The sequence below is a fragment of the Varroa jacobsoni genome, unplaced genomic scaffold, assembly GCF_002532875.2.
Source record: "Varroa jacobsoni isolate VJ856 unplaced genomic scaffold, vjacob_1.0 scaffold_1086, whole genome shotgun sequence".
Taxonomy (NCBI): domain Eukaryota; kingdom Metazoa; phylum Arthropoda; class Arachnida; order Mesostigmata; family Varroidae; genus Varroa; species Varroa jacobsoni.
Genome location: NW_019213988.1, coordinates 207,806 through 225,423, shown reverse-complemented (window position 1 = coordinate 225,423; position 17,618 = coordinate 207,806). Strand labels below are relative to the sequence as shown.

At 45.1% G+C, this 17,618-nt stretch overlaps 2 protein-coding genes across 11 annotated transcripts in view; one reads left to right on the top strand and one right to left on the bottom strand.

Moving 5' to 3' along the window:
* Positions 1 to 14,340, bottom strand: part of LOC111266472 (ras-related protein Rap-2b) — a 65,324-nt gene extending 50,984 nt beyond the window's left edge. For 2 of the 8 annotated variants that reach the window (XM_086970921.1, XM_086970925.1), the window contains exon 1: positions 8,922 to 14,325. In XM_086970921.1, the coding sequence (XP_086827047.1) occupies positions 8,922 to 9,194 (273 nt within the window). In that variant the 5' untranslated portion in view covers positions 9,195 to 14,325. Of the gene's footprint in view, positions 1 to 8,921 lie in introns of all 8 variants that reach the window. The other 6 variants (XM_086970923.1, XM_086970922.1, XM_086970924.1 and 3 more) reach the window with 6 other exon arrangements.
* A 288-nt stretch (positions 14,341 to 14,628) lies between these two features.
* LOC111266474 (eukaryotic translation initiation factor 4E) overlaps positions 14,629 to 17,618 on the top strand; it is a 5,855-nt gene continuing 2,865 nt past the window's right edge. Inside the window, exons 1-3 of one of the 3 annotated variants that reach the window (XM_022843994.2) lie at positions 14,629 to 14,799; positions 16,487 to 16,585; positions 16,840 to 16,940. In XM_022843994.2, the coding sequence (XP_022699729.1) occupies positions 14,758 to 14,799; positions 16,487 to 16,585; positions 16,840 to 16,940 (242 nt within the window). In that variant the 5' untranslated portion in view covers positions 14,629 to 14,757. Of the gene's footprint in view, positions 14,800 to 14,840; positions 14,946 to 15,093; positions 15,148 to 16,486; positions 16,586 to 16,839; positions 16,941 to 17,618 lie in introns of those variants that run through there. The other 2 variants (XM_022843995.2, XM_086970927.1) reach the window with 2 other exon arrangements.

Below are 17,618 nucleotides of genomic sequence, written 5' to 3'. Positions count from 1 at the left end.
TGTCGTTGAAACTTCGACGAGTCCAGCCAGGCAGCCACGGTACGTAAATTTATTAAATTTACGTCCGTCCTTTAACAGCAGTTTTACAGGCTTAACGAAGAACTATTTATACGGACCAACTGTAACCTGCCGATGCTGCCTGTATTATTATATGCTCGAAGCAAGTCTGCCATGACAATTGTATCGCTATAATGAAATTTATACTTATCGAAAACTATCATGTGACTGACGCCACCCTAACAATAAAGGCATTAATAATCAAGCCGTTTTTTTATTTTTCTATTAATTACTATCTTAAACCCAAAGCGCAAACGCTCATTGGAAACTCTTCTATAGATACTGAAAATGTATGCGATGCTATAATGCAAAAACGTTATGGTAATCTAGTACTAGGGCTTCGTCGTCGTATCGGCACGTTTGATAAAATGGCTAAGTTTCCGGAGGAGTCTGTTCCTCATCAACACTAACAAGATACTGAGCATGCATCAATGTCTTCGTCATGAAACAGCCTCGGGTGAGGGTCGTAGTCAGTGCTAAGCAGCGTCTCAGCAGATGAGAAAAACAATGATGATTGATCGGTTTGTAGAAAGCAAACACATATAACACATGGCAAGTGTCATCGGGACGGCTTGACTGCAGTAAGGCAAGGCCCTTTTCGAATGATGACCCCGCCTTGAGAAGCCATCTGTCTCCTTCAGCTTCTCCACCTCTCTTTCGCCTCCCCAAAAATTGATTACCTGTCGCAGCAAGAAACCGTTATTATTCTTGGTCCTCACATACTTCTTATCCGTATAACAGAGTACTCTGTGCGAGGTACTGTCAATGCTAGTAAGCCCTTAATAATAACCAGTACTATATATAACGTGCATTCACCTAATTACTGACGCGTTTGATCAACGCTCTAGAGATTATACTGAACTGGATTAGGCCGATGAAGTGCACACATTGATACTGTAGATACGACATCCTAACTTGGCTATATAATATTGCCTTTGAGATTTTCAAAAGCTCCTTAGTAGCGTCCGCTGTCGAACGATTGGTCTGTCTACAGGTATCGATTTGGTCAGACATAGCTGACATTATTATGCTTGTAGTTACTAGAAATTCGAGGCAGTTTTTTTTCCACTGGTAGTAGCGCCCAACGTTCGTATGTATATTTCTATTTGTCCGTGACTTTGTTTGCCCACTAAGTGACAACGGAATGCCGACACCGACTATTGGCCGCGTACAGATATATATACAAACAAACGCACACATACCATGCATTAAGTCTAAGAAAAAGCATTCATTTACTTTAAAGTTTCTTATCCTCTCATTCAAAGAGGCGTCATCGTCATCCATTTAATATGGGGCTCTGTGTGTATGTGTGCGAAGCTATCTTTTTGTCTGAAGACAACGTACGTCCAGCGTTCGCCTTCCTTCATGAAAGCAAGGGATGACGCAACGAAATGCTCGCCGCGAAAGAAGGTTTAATCTGGTTTCCATGCAAAACTGATTTCCTAATGTTAATCTTTTTTTTCATTTGGTTATCTAAAAATCCTCGATAAAAAGTTAATATTTATATTTCGTATGTACTATCATTCTTGATTTCATATAACAATACACGTATACGACACACGTATGTAATCATTTTTTTAATTTTATATTTTCGTTAAAGATCATGCAGGTACATTTCCTGTGAGCCTCTTCTTTCCACGTGGCAACGAGACCCAGGAGTGTTCTGTATCTGCTGCTGTTGCCACTGTCCTTTGTGACTTGTGACTGACTTTGCGGACTTCTCTAGTCTAATAAAGGCTTTCCAGGACATAACGCGCTCTTAAGGATCCCTTAGATTGTTGCCCTCCTCATAAGCGTGCAACGAGCAGCCTTCTCGATGGCCCTTCGTCCTTCATGTATTATTCTTCCTATTCTATAATAACTTTTCTTATAATATAGATTCTATAATAACTGGCGATCTAAATAAAACAGAACAACAATGAATGCCACAACGTCGTCCGTTTAGCGGCGCTAGCGATCGATGTGAGGGTTTGTATTGATAATACCCTGCAAGCTGCTCAGGGCTGTTGTTGTTGGTGCGATCGCGTGGCGCTCAGTTCTGTGACGGCTGTCGCCGCTGCAGCTTCTGGAAGATGACAATGTTGGTCCGTAAACACTCTGCGGTACAGTATTGTGCTGTGCAATACATATCTGTATGTAGCTGCCACTCCGCCATCACTGCAGCTGCCACAGCAAGGATATCTTCGACAATAGCGACAAAATCAAGTCACAATTGCCAGCGGCGTCGCTACCACCAGACGTCGCGTCATCCATCACCAGCATGAGCATCGTTGGCAATAGCAACCAACGCTGAAGTCCCCTTTTGCCCAGCAGTCAATAGTTATCACCCGTTTATTAATCTATCTGCCCATAGCAATAAACTTGTTTGCCTCTTATACACAATGCGATCACTACCATTGGTCGTCGTCAGCAGCAGCAGCAGTAGCGCCATTTGTACCGAGAACTATCGAACGTTGCTTCTCCCTTCCTCCCTCTCCTGTCTTGCTCGTTGAGATTCTCAGCTTGTCCGTTTCCTTACGTGTCTCCTACCGGGAATCATCCAGCATCGTATCATCATTGTCTTAAGTGCTCCTCAACATCTTCATCACCGCGTTGCTGCTGGTGACGATGATGGTAATGACAGCGACAATAATGCTCATGATTTTGTTGCGAGGTCGGCGATAACGGCATCGGAACACTTCTTTTCCAGACAGCCATCGAATGCCGTTGTTTGCCGCAAGCAACGACTGTTCTGAGAGCTGAGGCCACCGTTGAGACTTGTTATAGAATTTCCAGTGAGTGGAAGCTAGCGTCGCTGCTATTGATGTTACCACCGTGACATTGTTGCCGCTGCTGGTGGCGGAAAACGATCACTATCCGTAATGGTTCCAATATATACACAAATATACAATAGAATATACTGGTAACGAATCCAGGCCAAAAAATTCAATGCGATGTAACGAACCGACGGCCGAAAGCAACTGTGAACGAACGCGATGAACCGTGTTCTGCCGCCGCTGGCCAAAAGATCGGGCCCGTCTAGGAGACACAGCGATCGCCTAATCGACCCAGAGGCCCACCCACAAGGTCTCCGAGAACAACTGCCAGCGTCACCACTACAGTCATCATCAACGTTGCCGGCAGCTGTGGCGCCGCTTACGGTGACGGTGACGGTGACGGCAGTAACAGCAGCGGAAAGAAAACCATCGAGCACAGCCGTAGCCGAAGCTTTGCGCGACTATGGCACCACCAGCGCAATCGCCGACTGGATACGCGGTAGTAAGCCCAATACAAATGGCAAACAAACCTGCTGGTGACTGGATTCTGCATGCACTGTACAAACAGAACACTGACCCGTCAGCTACAACAACGCCGACAACTGCTTGTGCTTGCAGTTGGCCGCCGACGAAACGGACTCAGTCAGTCGAAGACATCGCCGAACGCCGCAGAAACTGATGTAGCGGTAGTCGCCACCGTTCATGCCATGAGAGAAGCGAAAGAAATCGCCATGAGGAATATATAAGGGTAGCGACGAGAGGACCCATCGGTGGCTCGACTCTGCTGCTATAGATGTTCCGCAGTTTGAATCGTTACAAATACATTAAAGCTACACAAAAGAGACAAAGCCCGGGGAACATTATTTCATCTCATCTCTCTCCATTTGTTGGCCGAATGGGCCGATGGCAGTATATGTAAGAGCAGTATTTGCTGTGTGGCACCTCGTCCGCCTGTATATTGGTTTGTATGTATGTCCATCTATTCGATGGAATGGAACAGCGGCGCTAACGAAACCGATCGATGTAAACGTATGTTGTGTGCAAGAATGGATGGATGGATGGATGGATGGATGGATGGATACTAGTAGTATGTTGCGGGTACTGGTCTGGTGGCGATTTTGATCTTAAAAATACGGACAAGTAATAGCATTGAAAAAATTATAGCGGATCACCACTGAAGGATAGTAAGAGCGGCAACGATCAGCCCGTCGAGATAATCGAGGCAAGCAACGTGGGCGAATATAATGGAAATGTTGCCTAATCATAACTTCAGGGTCTGCTTCGAGCCAATCCGATAATAGGCAACCTTACACTGATTAGCAACTGCTTCGAATATGATTCTTTGGATTTCGAAAGATTCTGCCGCATCAACGACGGCCCAAAAGGATCTCTCCAGTATTGACACATCTACACTTTGCAGTGGGCTCCATTCCAACGAACGATAGGGCTCCATTGATGCGCTCCACCCTTTCGATGCGACGGCGTCGAAGCTGAGGACGTCCCGGTCAACGCTGCTTTGCCGGCACCCGATCTATATGCTGAATCTATTTCGAAGTTTGAACGTGAATCACAATCGGCTGAATGATGTCACCAATTGCATTGACCTGACGATGACGTAAGTATTCTACTACGTGCAGATCAGCGGAGCGATGTCCAGCTGCGCAGTAGATTAAACAGCTCGTTTAAATAAACAAATACGAGACGTGGTTTACCGCGTACGGTCCACGCAGTGCAACCCGTTAACTCAAATAGATCGTAATAATTCAACTGAATGATACAGTCATAATAGGGATTCCTAAAAGAACAATGTATCTCAGCAACGAAATACGGCAGATTCCTGTGTCTAAGTACGTATGGGTTTAACGCTATTGCTGGTCCCAGTTCAGATTAGTATTAAATTCATTGCCCGGACACCAACGAGAAGTTTCGAACGAAAACAAACTTCTTTCTACTGGGATAGAAATATGTAAACAACAAACACGTCTGCGACGATCAAAATATCGCCGTCACCTGTTAATATAAACAAACACAAACTCACCCCCTAGTCGCAGCTACACCGTCCTATTTCCTTTCTTCTAGATTTCGTTCTACTTTTACACGAGATAGAACGATATACCTAGGTCTATGAGAACGTGGTTTTGTGCCAATGGACTTATAACAATAATTAAGAGTCCCTCTAGTATTAATATTACATATCGAAGTTCCAAATCAAATCGGCGCTCTGCGCCCTAATGATGCATAGAATATCAAGCGACATCGACCGAACCAGCTGTCGACTAGCGTTCCGCTTTGTACGTAAACAAACGTTGTGTAGTTACAGGTCGGAACAGAGAACATCTCGGGAATTCTATGAATCAGACTAACTTCGAACGAGCAAACATAGGATAATACCTATACAATAAAGAACGTTTATAACCATTCAAGCGCAAATGTCAAATGTTGAAACGTTTCATGCGATGTCGAAATATTGTACGATCTTTTTTTTTTGACTTTGGTATCCTTTGGGGAGCTATTATCTGTAATTTTAGTCCAATTGCAAAATATTCACGGCGGAGAAAAATCGGCTACTATCGAATACCTAGTATTCCTATTCGATTAATATATATACATCTCGCTCTAGAAATAGCTTGCACACGACTCCACGATTATCATTTATTGGCGTGTGACATTCAAAATCTACGGCAAGGCGTTGCTCGTTTGCATGCCTCTCACTCCCCTCGCGGCCGACTCACCCCAGGAACCCAGTCGCTGGCTGTTTGGTCGACGTAGTGATTCGGCCCAAATGTCACAGCACGATCGAAATAGAACTAGAGAAGCGAAATGACAACGTTGACGACAAAAAAAAAAGAAACGAAGTCAGCCTACATGTTTGCTGAAGCATTTCCCTTTTACTTGAGCTAATAGGTTATTAATAAAACTCAACGCAAGTCGACGAGTGTCGAGCCGTCAATGGCTCGAGATACGCTCGCTTTGATTTAACCTCGTCAGTGGAACCGTGTAAAATATTTTCTGAAAAATTGCTCGGATTAGATGAGGCCTACTTGTGATAGAAAATTAGCAAAAACTAAAATGACATCAATCTACTCGTAAGCCGTCTGCGGCCATTAAGTACGTAGGCGGCCGTTGGGCAGTGCCGACCACCACTCTGTTTTGTCTCTAAAAACGACATATTGAACAGGGCAAACTGTTATTAAGCGATTAAAAAATTTTCGCAGGAAAAAATGCGTGCACATACGTGAGCCGATACATGTCTCTGTCGAGCTATCATTGAACAACCCATTTGTTATCACCTAACGAATATGTTATTAGCTTAAGCCTGCGGCAAACTAGCCAGCCCTATTGTTTCGCTCGGATTTTCAACAGCTACGAAAATAGCCCTTGCTACACGCGCCAACAGTATCTAAATCAGAGCAATTTTTTCATGCGCCAGCCCTCTAGTGCCGGCTAGCCAGCGGCTGGTAGTCATAGCTATAATCACCCACTACCACTAGATTAGAGGGAGCAATAGCTACCACAGCAGTTCATCAAAATATTTGTAAATAATTCTGCAAGTAAGCCAAATGCTATATATCGATCATTTAGGGAATAATACTGCTGTGAGATAGCGGCGTACCTTACCATGATTTCGAGACGGCTATTTTGGCTTAAGGTTAAAGGATAGAAACGCCACTAGAAGGCTATGTTGATGCTTGTGATCTGTGTCATGCGGCACGGCTAGCGCTCCTGGTCAACACATGGCAGTCTTATGTTGCTGCATGGCGCTTCTGTGAGCAATAACTTTGTGACAACGTTTCCTTTAGTTTTAGGTTCAACAAAGTCTTAGCTAGTCAGGCACAGCTACGGATTTCTAATGTCAACGTTTAATTAGATGACAGGAAACGTTGAAGACTTCGCAAATATCAGAGCCGTAAGCACTATCACAACCTGGTATTGTTCCTATCCTAACCAATAATCCTATACCGCGATTTCAGCAGTTCATTACCGGACATTTACGGTACGCTGCGATGTCGGCCTGAGAATGATCGCATTTATATATATGCCTGTTTTCGTTCGAAGTGCTTTCATGGCAGGTATGTTTCCAGCAGTGTCCTACGGTTTTGAGACCTTAACGTGAGGCGAATGCAAGTCAACAACAACAACAACAAAACTTAGTTGAGGTCTACCATTGCAGAAACAATGCGAAGCAGAATCTACTACATACAGAACAATGCGGGACATAATAATTTTGCATCTCCTACATGTAGGGTTAGCGTTTGTAGCAAGAACATGCTTGATTATCATAGCTCGTCTGTCTGTTCGTATTCTGACATAACTACAAACGCGCAGTTCGTATGTGTGCAGACCGTGTGCCCTACGAAGAGATGGCCACCAGATTATCACTTAGTTGCTTGATAAAAGATGGCTGACCTCGAGAGAGCAAGACCAGCGAAAGTTCGAATCAGCCCAATAGACGAAGCTGGTTGTGGTTTGTAGTAATAATGGCGATGATGACGGTACTAGGAATACGACAGTTGTTGTCTGTTGGACTTTCTTTTGGACGGACAACGAGAGTTCGTCGATGCACTATTGGGCAAGTTCACCTGCCGAAAGCCCAGCATCTGCAAAATGTATGCATATATTGTAGAATATAACGCAAATGTCAATTAGAAGTCTGCATGTCTTAGCTCCATGTTAGCATGAGTATACACAAGCCCACCAGGACGACGTTCAATGCGAACTTGAAGACACTGTGGCGTGTACGAGTGTGTGTCTGTAGGCTTCTGGACGATCACACCTACGAGTGATCGTTCAGAAGTAGTTAAAAATTGGATTTATTAAAGTCGTTCGTTAATTACATTACTGGCAATGCCACTCGTTGTCTGCTTGGCATAAAATCGTGCGTATAGGTCACATAACAATTAGTGAGTCTTCTGAAGATCAATCTTGCTTATAGACATCGCACGTAAGTGTTTCAAGAATCTAAAAGATCGCGGTTCACCACGTCCGAATTGATGTCTCGTTTTAGGTTGGGGGGTTCGTTACTATTAAAATTAGGTACACTCTCTTCTACTTAAAAGTGACCGCGACACAATTACACTGTTGAAGTTGACGGATAGCAAAAAGTTCCTTAGGTTAAAATGAGCTAGCTTTGCCTTGAAAACATGTACCATCGCCCACGGGCATAGACTTCGATCAGGTCCGCTTGAACAGGCTTGTTTTGTCACAGTACTATTTAATTAAAGATCTTAATGTATTTCGTTCAACTCCATGATAAAATGGTAATGGCCATCTCAGCAATGAAAGAGGGCGTAAATCGAGATCGCCATCTGTCACGCGACCCGAGACAAATGGCCTTTTACCTCGCGCAGCACTGTCCTACATATTGGACAAGCTACAACTCACGACTCAGATTACGAGCTATACCGGTATTATGGACTAAATTTAAACGCGGAAATTTGTAGCGCGCTAGAAATTTCTATCCACACAAATTGATGACAGTTCGCTGTATCCGACTCAAGTATTCGACGTTTACTGAAATGCAAAAGCACAATGAATCCAATTCGTTGAAGCGCTAAACGACCACACGAAATTCTACGAAAGACAGATGTGTGACACTGTTCACTATGACAAATAATCCAATCACGCCATCTGCTCTCTCTCGTTTTTCCCGACAAAACAGCTTTTCGGTTATGCCGCAATGCAGGAATTCAGCGCTACTGATGCGCGAGCAAGGAGCTTCGCGAACCAGAACGAACTCGAATTCTAACTGCCAGCCTGTCTCTAATTAGAGACAATGAGCCGCCACTAGCACCTTGTTTAGCTGCTGGGAATCATTCGTTTGGTGACGCTAGGCCTGTGTTAGAGGCCGTGTATCTGTCTCCCTGGGCTGGGTGCTAGTTGGAAGAGCTCTCGATTCGCTCGTTCTATTACGCCCATTCGCTCCCGCCCACCTCTTTCTGCCTGTCAAGCAATTTGATTTTACCACAATGATTCAACGTAAGCACGCATTTTCTATGATATTCCGTTCCTATGGCTACGTATGGTATCTCTACTCTAGCTGCCCGCTTACTTGTGTGTGCTGATTTTGTTACTCTTTCCTACATAATGGGTAATTGTTTTGTCACGAACCTGGAAGGTCTGATGGCTGGTTATGCTGTAAACGACGACGAATCCTTGCCCGTTCTTGATGTACAGGTCGCGCATCGATGCAAACTGCTCGGTGCCGGCTGTGTCGAGGATTTCGAGCACGCACGGCGCCTGGTCGACTTCGATCTCTTTTCTATAGAAGTCCTCGATCGTCGGGTCGTACTTCTCCATGAAGTTGCCGCTGACGAACTGCACCGTCAGGGCGGATTTGCCGACACCTCCTGAACCTAAGACCACCACCTTGAACTCGCGCATGATTATTGATTACTTGATGATATTTGGTAGCGAAGCAAATGCAAGATCAACTGCAGGCCCAGACAGCTACTGCGCCCCTAGCCGAAAAACAACGGCTAGAGACTAATCGGCAGCCTCCGTTAGCTGGGAGCTACTGCCACAGTTAGCTCTTTTGCTAAGCAAGCTGTTCTGAAAGCTTAATCACGCACGCAATAAGCGCGAAAAATGGTGGTTGTTGTTGTTGTTCACTTCAGCAGCATATGAGTGGCACTTTGGCGTTTTCCTTCGATCTTCGCTGGTTCCGTGGAATGACACCCTGACAACGGATGAAGATATTCTCGATGGAACGACTGACTGCTCACTATTTCGAACTTTTCGCTGCTGCAGCCGACGACATGAAGACGCTCTTCTGCTCCTCCGTAAGCAACAACGACAACAACAAGTTGGCAGGTCAGAGCGCACCTGCTTGATTCAGCACCACATCACCACTGGCTCGGCTAACTAACTTCTGCTCGATAGCCGCCACATTTTTCCACACTTATTTACTTGCTTTACCATCAGCAGCACTGCTAGCGACCTCGATCACTATGACGACCACAAAAGCACAACCCCCGTGACTTGTTGTCGATATGTTCACTCGTTTTGTTGCTCCCGGCGGCTTTTGTTGCCGTTCGGTGTCGACGTCGGATATCGCCCGGAGTAGGTCGTCAGTTGCTGGTTTCTACCGCTGCTGCTGCGACGGCACCAGTTGATCAATGGAGGCGGCACCGAAGACGACGTCGACGAGCGCGATGGTGCTCGTTGCCGAACGAACGTAGATCGCCGACGACTCAGACAGGAGGACTCTCCGCACACCAGCGAGAAGAGAAGAACTTCAGCGACCGTGACAAGAAAATGACAGAGACAACGGCGATTGTAGCGCGAAGAAGAAGCTCACCAAATGAGCGCCAGCAGTAGCAACAGCTGCTGTTGCGATGGTGAGCCCGAACAAGACGATGGCGACGCTACTAGCAGTCGAGGAATGAGCTGGATCACACCATCAAGAATATCGGCTGAAACAGTCGGGCTGAGATCACGAACGGTCGCGAAAACCAACGATGGCAACGAAGGTGATGAGATGACACCGATGACGATAATGGCATTGTGTCATCCCCCCTCCCCCTGTGAAGCACGCATTGAAGTTGTCGTTACTGTTGTTGTTGTCGTTAATCAGATTTGTTGCTGCCGCCGCCGCTGCTGCTGCTGCCGTTGTTGTTGTCCTATTCAGTTACTGCAAATAATCGATGCATGTCCTTTTTTTGTGTTGCTTCTGGCTCAACTTATATGTGGTGATTAATATACTTTTGCTAAGTTTCTCCGTTGGTTATCTTTGTATAGTTGGCAAATTCAGCTACTAAACACCGCTTTGACGAACGGGACTGAACTAGACTGAACGGACAGGTAAACGGCAACGTACGTTGACAAACAAACCACTGACTTAGAACTAACTAACTTTTTCGGCACGCAACTTCTATAGCAGTACACACATCTACTCAAAGAAATCTACAGGTCACCAGCAGGCTCTACGTCGGCGTTTCATCACAAAGACGAAAACACACGTTATGAACGCGTTGGTTTGGCTACTTCACTGCCTATGCTAGGACGCGAGCCTGTGAGGTAAGAGTGCTGATGGTGGTAAACCTTTTGATTGCGATACCGAGTGAAAAACACGTCGTCGTGTATACGCTGGCGCGCCAACGCAACGCCAGCACGTCTGTATGGCAGGTGGCTGGCCACGATGATGACAGTAATAGTGGAACGGCGCGGCACGGAGCGATGGAGCGCGATACTGTTCCTGCAATCACCAGCTCCACAGCAGCTACTTACGACGACGACGACGACGACGACGACGACGACGACGACGGCGACGACGACGACGACGATGACGACGACGACGACGACGACGACGACGACGACGACGACGACGACGACGACGATAATGATGACGACGCCGCCGCCGCCGCCGCTGCTGCCGTAACCAAAGAGAGAATGAAATAAGGGCCGCCAGCGGGTGGAAGATAGATTCGTCCCGCTCTTGCCACCGCTAGCGGTGACTATAAACAGGTACACAGTCACGCAACGGGGTAGCTGCGGGCACACGCGATTTTCTACTACTGGTACTCAACCGGTCTCAATCACAGCCCTCGAAAACCCGTCGCGGAGGAGCGCCGGCAAGTTACACTCTCTTCGATCACCTATGGCCGCTAGTTTGCCGCTATGACACTCTTACCGCCAGCGTTCGAAATTGTTGGTAGCGGCTGCTGTGGAGAGACGGACAGATAATTGGCGGCGGCGGCGGCGGCGGCGGCGGCGGCGGCGGCGGCGGCGGCGACGACGACGACGACGACGACGACGACGACGACGACGACGAAGACGACAAAAACAAAAACGACGACGACAACAACGACGACAACAGCAACAGCAACACGCTAACAGATTAGCGGAAGGTCACCCGATGGATTTGAAATGTTTAAATAGAATATCGGATGATGCGGCAGCTAAATGTTGGCGAGATATTCCTGTAGCTATATTGCTCTTACCCCTTATCTAAAAAAAAAAATGGCTAAATTTTCTCTCCTCGTTACTGTTAGGTTTGTTGGCCCACCTATTGAAAACTTCTGCGACGTCCAATGTCCAATGAGACCATGAGATTCTGCTGTCAACGAACTGTTGCCGCGCGGAAAGAGACGAGAATTAAGTGGCTGCAACTGTTGCTTTACTTCCCAACTACTTCCGTAGTTGTCGCCGTCGGAATCGAGTTGGACTGAGCACGCACGCTGGCCACAGCACTAGTGGGTATTGTTTTTGTTGTTCCCGTTGCCGTTGCTGCTGATACAAACTACGACGTATAATGACATCTGTCACGGACTACATTTAGTGTCGCCAGAAATGTCAAAAGTGTCAAAATGGGTGTGAAAACACCACCATCGCTGAAAGAGCACGATAGTGTCAACAAGCGACTACTGTGCTTTTGTCTATACAACGCGCTCTCTTCAAAAACTTCGTCTCAGGCTGACAGACCGAGAGAAGCTAGGTCCTCCGCTGATAGACTGACTGACTAACCAACCGTGCATACGTCTAGCTGCCGGACGGCAGGCTCTTTCCTAGCGATTAATAGAGCCTATAAGGACAACATCAAAGACGACGTATCGATTTCGGTTAGGGATTTCGTCGTCGATAACTGCTGCTGTTAGAACGGCTTGCCAACAGCTATTGGTTCGTTGCATCCGGAAACGCAGACTTGCTTTGATCAGAGTTGACCTCTTTTACCCTGATACAGGTTTGATAGTATCTACGTCGGAGTCGCCGTTGTTTACGTCTTCAGTCGTTATCTTATGCTATTACTGTTACTTCTATTGGCCCTTATTCTATGTTGTTGTTGCTGCCGCCTCTGCCGTTGTTACGTTGGATGCTGTCGCTCTCCAGCAATTTCGTAATCATGCATATCCACAGTATCTGGGCAAAGCGGAAACACGATCCAGAACGTGGAAAGCTCAATGTCTTTAGCAGGACCAGCAAAATTTCTGGGCGGATGCTTGCTATTTCTCCACTAACTTGCTGAAACTGGCTCGGCAGTGTTGACGTCTTAGCAGCACAGCTAACGTACTATTGTTCGTTCCTACGCCAAACGAATAACGATGTATCGTATCGGCGTAAACGTGAGAACAAGACTAGGGCAAACGACTGCAACAACTAAAACGACAACATTCAGTGGCAACGTTTAATCGTGGTCCTGAGCGTTGACAATCTGGGTGTCGCTGGTGCTGGCGGTAGCGTGTTGAACAAGAACAACGACGTTTATTCCCCCAATCCCAGTAGGAATTCTTAATAATTGATAAGTACAAACCTTAGAACAGAACGAAAATCTCAGCCACCGCAACAGTTACAGTAGTTAATGCAGTCGTCTTTTTCTGTTCTGACGTCGTCGTAGCTCAATTGAGTCTACGGTGGAGGATCGAACGACTACACAACCGCTACCTCAAGCAACGAAAAAGAGATATAGCCAAATTCACGACAATATAGAGACTGTTCAGACTAAAACATTTCAACAAAGATAATAGCAGAAGGTAGTTTATCCAGCAGTAGACAATCGGGTATCCAATAGCAATCCTCGTTATTGTCGGTGTGCAGCCCAATATCCTTTTGTTCTTTGGCGGTATTCTCCCCTCTGTGAGGACACGAGCCAATACCCCACACATACGAACGCACCCACACACACACACACACGCACACACACGGACACAATTATCACCGCTAATATCAGCACTTTCTATGTTACGTATGATAACCTCCGATCAGAGCTTTGCTTTTTCTCTGCTCTGATCTGCTCTCCGTCAAGGGTACTAGAGGTAATGGCAACAGCAGTTAACCAATTTTACTCGGTAATAATCATGTATATGTAAGCATAATATGTTACGCTGTATCCTTTGCTTACATTGTATATAAAACTACTAACACTGTGTATTGCACATACACATGCACACACTTATACACATTGCGTTCATGCGATGAGCGAGCTCTGTTACTGCTGCTGATACAGTTGAACCCCTCTTTCTCTCGCAGGGGACACCAATGCAACGAACCCCACAGCACCGCCACTAACACAAGTCGGTCGACAGGCGATCGGAACGACAACTACTGTCTGCTGATGTTTCAGTCGCCGCCACCGTTCACTCACTCACTCACTCAATCGTGCTGACGGCGGCGGTGTTGCTCCGTCGTCGGTCGGTCCGTCTGTCCGTCCGTTCGTCCATCCGTCCAACCGTTCATCCGATCATTCATTCGCTCTCCCCGTATCGTTGCCTATAGGCCGCTATTGTTATTATGTACGCAAGATGGTTGTATCAGTTGTCGGTGATTACTTCTTCCTTCGTCCGCTGCTTTCTGCTATGCCACGGCAGCTGCTGCGGCCAGCACTCGCTGCTTCTGCTGGTGAGGCTGCTGCCGTAATCGTCGCTGCTACCTCGAGGTAACGACGTTGACCCACAATCTCTTTCCGAAACAGACCCAGAAACGATTCAGAACGTTACCGTGTGCAGGACAAACGCTTCCCTATAGGCTGTTGTAATGATTTTGGCCTGAGCAAACAGTAAGAGACGCAGATGGAAAAGAAGAATTCCGGAGTTTTGAATAAAGACGGAGGGAGTTTGAAACTGACTGGATCTGTTGGGACGAGAACTTTGTTTTTTAATTTTTTTTTTTATGAAAGAAACAGACTAACATACCTAGAGCATGTAGAAATGCGTCAAACAACTGGGCAATCGAGGAAAAACTCTCCGTCTTTGGTGACAATATTCAAATTTTCCGCGCCGATGTAGTCTCTATCTTGACGAACCACACACGAGCTAACTGTTGGCTGTATATGTGGAATTGCAAGTTGCTTACAAATGAAATTTGGGACCAGTTTTGTGTGCATGATTAGTTATTGACTTAACTGAATCGAGATCACACAGGGGCACGAGTATTGACCAGGAAATTCGGCAAAAATAGAATTGCAGTGTGCCTTTCAAATCGGTTGACCATCAAGGGATCGCAGTAATTGTTGATGCTTGAGGACAGTGCTAGCAAGATGGCTGCTGACGGACAGGTAAAGAATTTTACGGAATTTCTATACTTTCAAATGTGCTAAAGGTTTTGCACAGCCGTTGGTGAACTCTGTTCAACTTAGAAATAATGGAAATGCATCAGCATTTTTTTAACGTACTGTATCATCGATAATTTGAAGACCGGCTGGTGCGTTCACGCTCTTTTTCCGTGGCGTTCTTTTTTACGTTTCCTCCAATTACAGAGCCCTATATATATATATATATATATATAGAAGGGAGGTCGTTTGTTGATCTGAACGCAACGCGCTCTGTGTAAAACCTGTTCACTAGTTTCTACAACGCCATTGGCCATGACTAGCGTAAAAAAAGCTAGATCACCACTCCGTTCGGTATAGATTCAAAATTCTTCTCTGTCGTTCTAACCCCGGAGGCCGTCGAAGCCGAAACTGCACATACCTTAGAACTGTATAGCACGATAGAAAAAAGCCGATACCAGTTTAGAGATCTTCAATAACTGTCCGAGCAGTTTCAACTCAAATAAATGTCACAAACACAGCGCCTCATAGAACAAAAGATGACCGTTTTGTTGTCAACGTATGTGTTAATATCTGTTAAGCAAGCCTGTCAATGCTGAAGCAATAAAAGCAAAATCTGAGGGCGTTTATTCGAGATCTAGAGCAGATTGCTTTTTTGGTAGGAACAGGGAAGTTGAACTAATGTTAACTTTTAATGTAAAATGTGTTGCGTTTGTCGTTAGCGACTTCACGGCACGTCGATGGACCACTGCTCAGTGTTCAAAATTGGCTAGGATTAAGTCGTAGCGCACTTTACGCTGCTAAACCTAGCTGTTTGCATAGAGCATATGGAGTTGTAGTGCTCGTATTAAAGCCTCTGAGGTTCTTTTTAGTGCTATGGGATCAAAAGTAACTTTTTTATAAAACAAATCTGGCGAGTTGGAACGCGAAACTGAGAGGAGGCAAGTTTGAAGCTAAAGGCACCTGCTTAGTGGAAGACGCACTCAATTTTTATTTGGTCAGGAACGCCGTCCAATATCTATCGACCAATTTTTCACGCACGTAACAAATTGACCTCTCTGAGGCTCTGTACGAAAAATTTACTCTTTTTTGCACAGAGCCTCGTACTAGAAAAAAATACTTATATATATCGTGTGTATCCGTCATATGTAGTAGAAAAAAAGTGTCAATACAATACAGAGTTGAGGTATAGGTATGACGGCATTCGTCCGAAGGCTTGGCTGGCTCACCGAGTCCAAAATACTGAGCTCAGTAGACCTATTGTTTCATTTTTACGAACGTTCAAATCCGTTGAGCTTGGTAGTTTGAACTCGTAGGTGCTTGGTGTCTGTAAGATGTGATGAGTGTAAAGTGGCTTTATTGAATTGGGAAACCAACCCGTTGCTAACGAGCGAATCTAGTTAACATCACGCCTAGGCTTGGGACGGAAGAAAAGTCTATTGATATACTGTGAGTGTTTCGAAAACTGTTAGCAATTTGCTTTATATTCGCTTGTTCAGTCCGGGTTGTTATTTTCATTTCACAATCTTGCAGGCCTTACGGAAAATATCTACTTATGTTCAAGACGACTTGTTGTGAGTCGAAATCTCTACAGACTTATTATAGAATAATCTACACACTTTAGTAGAATCAAGTCGATGCTATTTGATCAGATTAACGTTCACTGAATAGTTGTTGATTTCGGTGTTTCCAGAACAACGAACAAAAGGAGAACGTGCCTGCCGCTATGCAGGTCAAACACCCCCTCCAAAATAGTTGGACGTTTTGGTTCTACAAAAACGATAAATCCAAGGTATATTTCAATTACGGTCGGTGTGTATAAAGCTTTTCTCATTTTTCTTATAGAGCCACCATCTTGTTTGTGTGTGCAATATTTGTTGTTGTTGTGATAAAAATCGTTTCATAATTTCAAGCAGCTGTCTTTTGGATTATCATTTAAGATCACAGGTTTGTCCAATGTGCTTACCTGTAGTAATATCGCTGTAGAATGGCAGAGTATGTATCAGAAATATAACAATGCCTCCTTTCTGATTTGTCTCTGTTTAGCCATGGGATCAAAACCTTCTGGAAATTACGACATTTTCAACAGTTGAAGATTTTTGGGCGTTGTACAACCACATCGAGCTTATCTCCCACATTCCACAGGGGTAAGTCGACGACAGGCTAATATTTTATTGCTCCAATAGAGACAGGCTTATCCCAATATCGAAACACAGAAAACTGTCTTCATATTAGCACTACGTTTTCTTATTATATAAAATATTGATCAATTCTGTGTTGCATATAGTGTAATCTATCTATAAATTACTTACACATAGTGTCTGCGCACTTGTTAAATTGTTGAAATTTTTTTTACGGTAGTCATGGTTGCAATCTAATTAGTGTAACTTAGTAGAATTCCATTTTATGCTGTATTGCGCCGTATACTTTGCCATTTCGGAATTTTTATGCACATCTCCGCCTTTGGCTTCGGTATTGTGGAATGAAGACATGAAGAGCGGGCACGGGGCCAAGTCTGCAGGTGGTCCTCTAATCTGCTATTAGGTACTTTCCGCGTTAATGCTTCAATTTAATTTGCATATAAAGATGATGCACTTTTCAAGGCTGGTATTTCCCTGGTACATTGATTACAGTGCGCACCAACATATATGTATATATATATATATATATATATATATAAGTCGACGAAAATCTAGACTGAGCTCCGCTAACAAGAGTTCGCCATTCGACCGATTGCCGCTGTAGTGAAAATATTGCTAACAGTATCAGTGTTCGAGATTTACTAGGACTGCTAGAGATAAGTTTACCCCGGCTGAACCTACTAG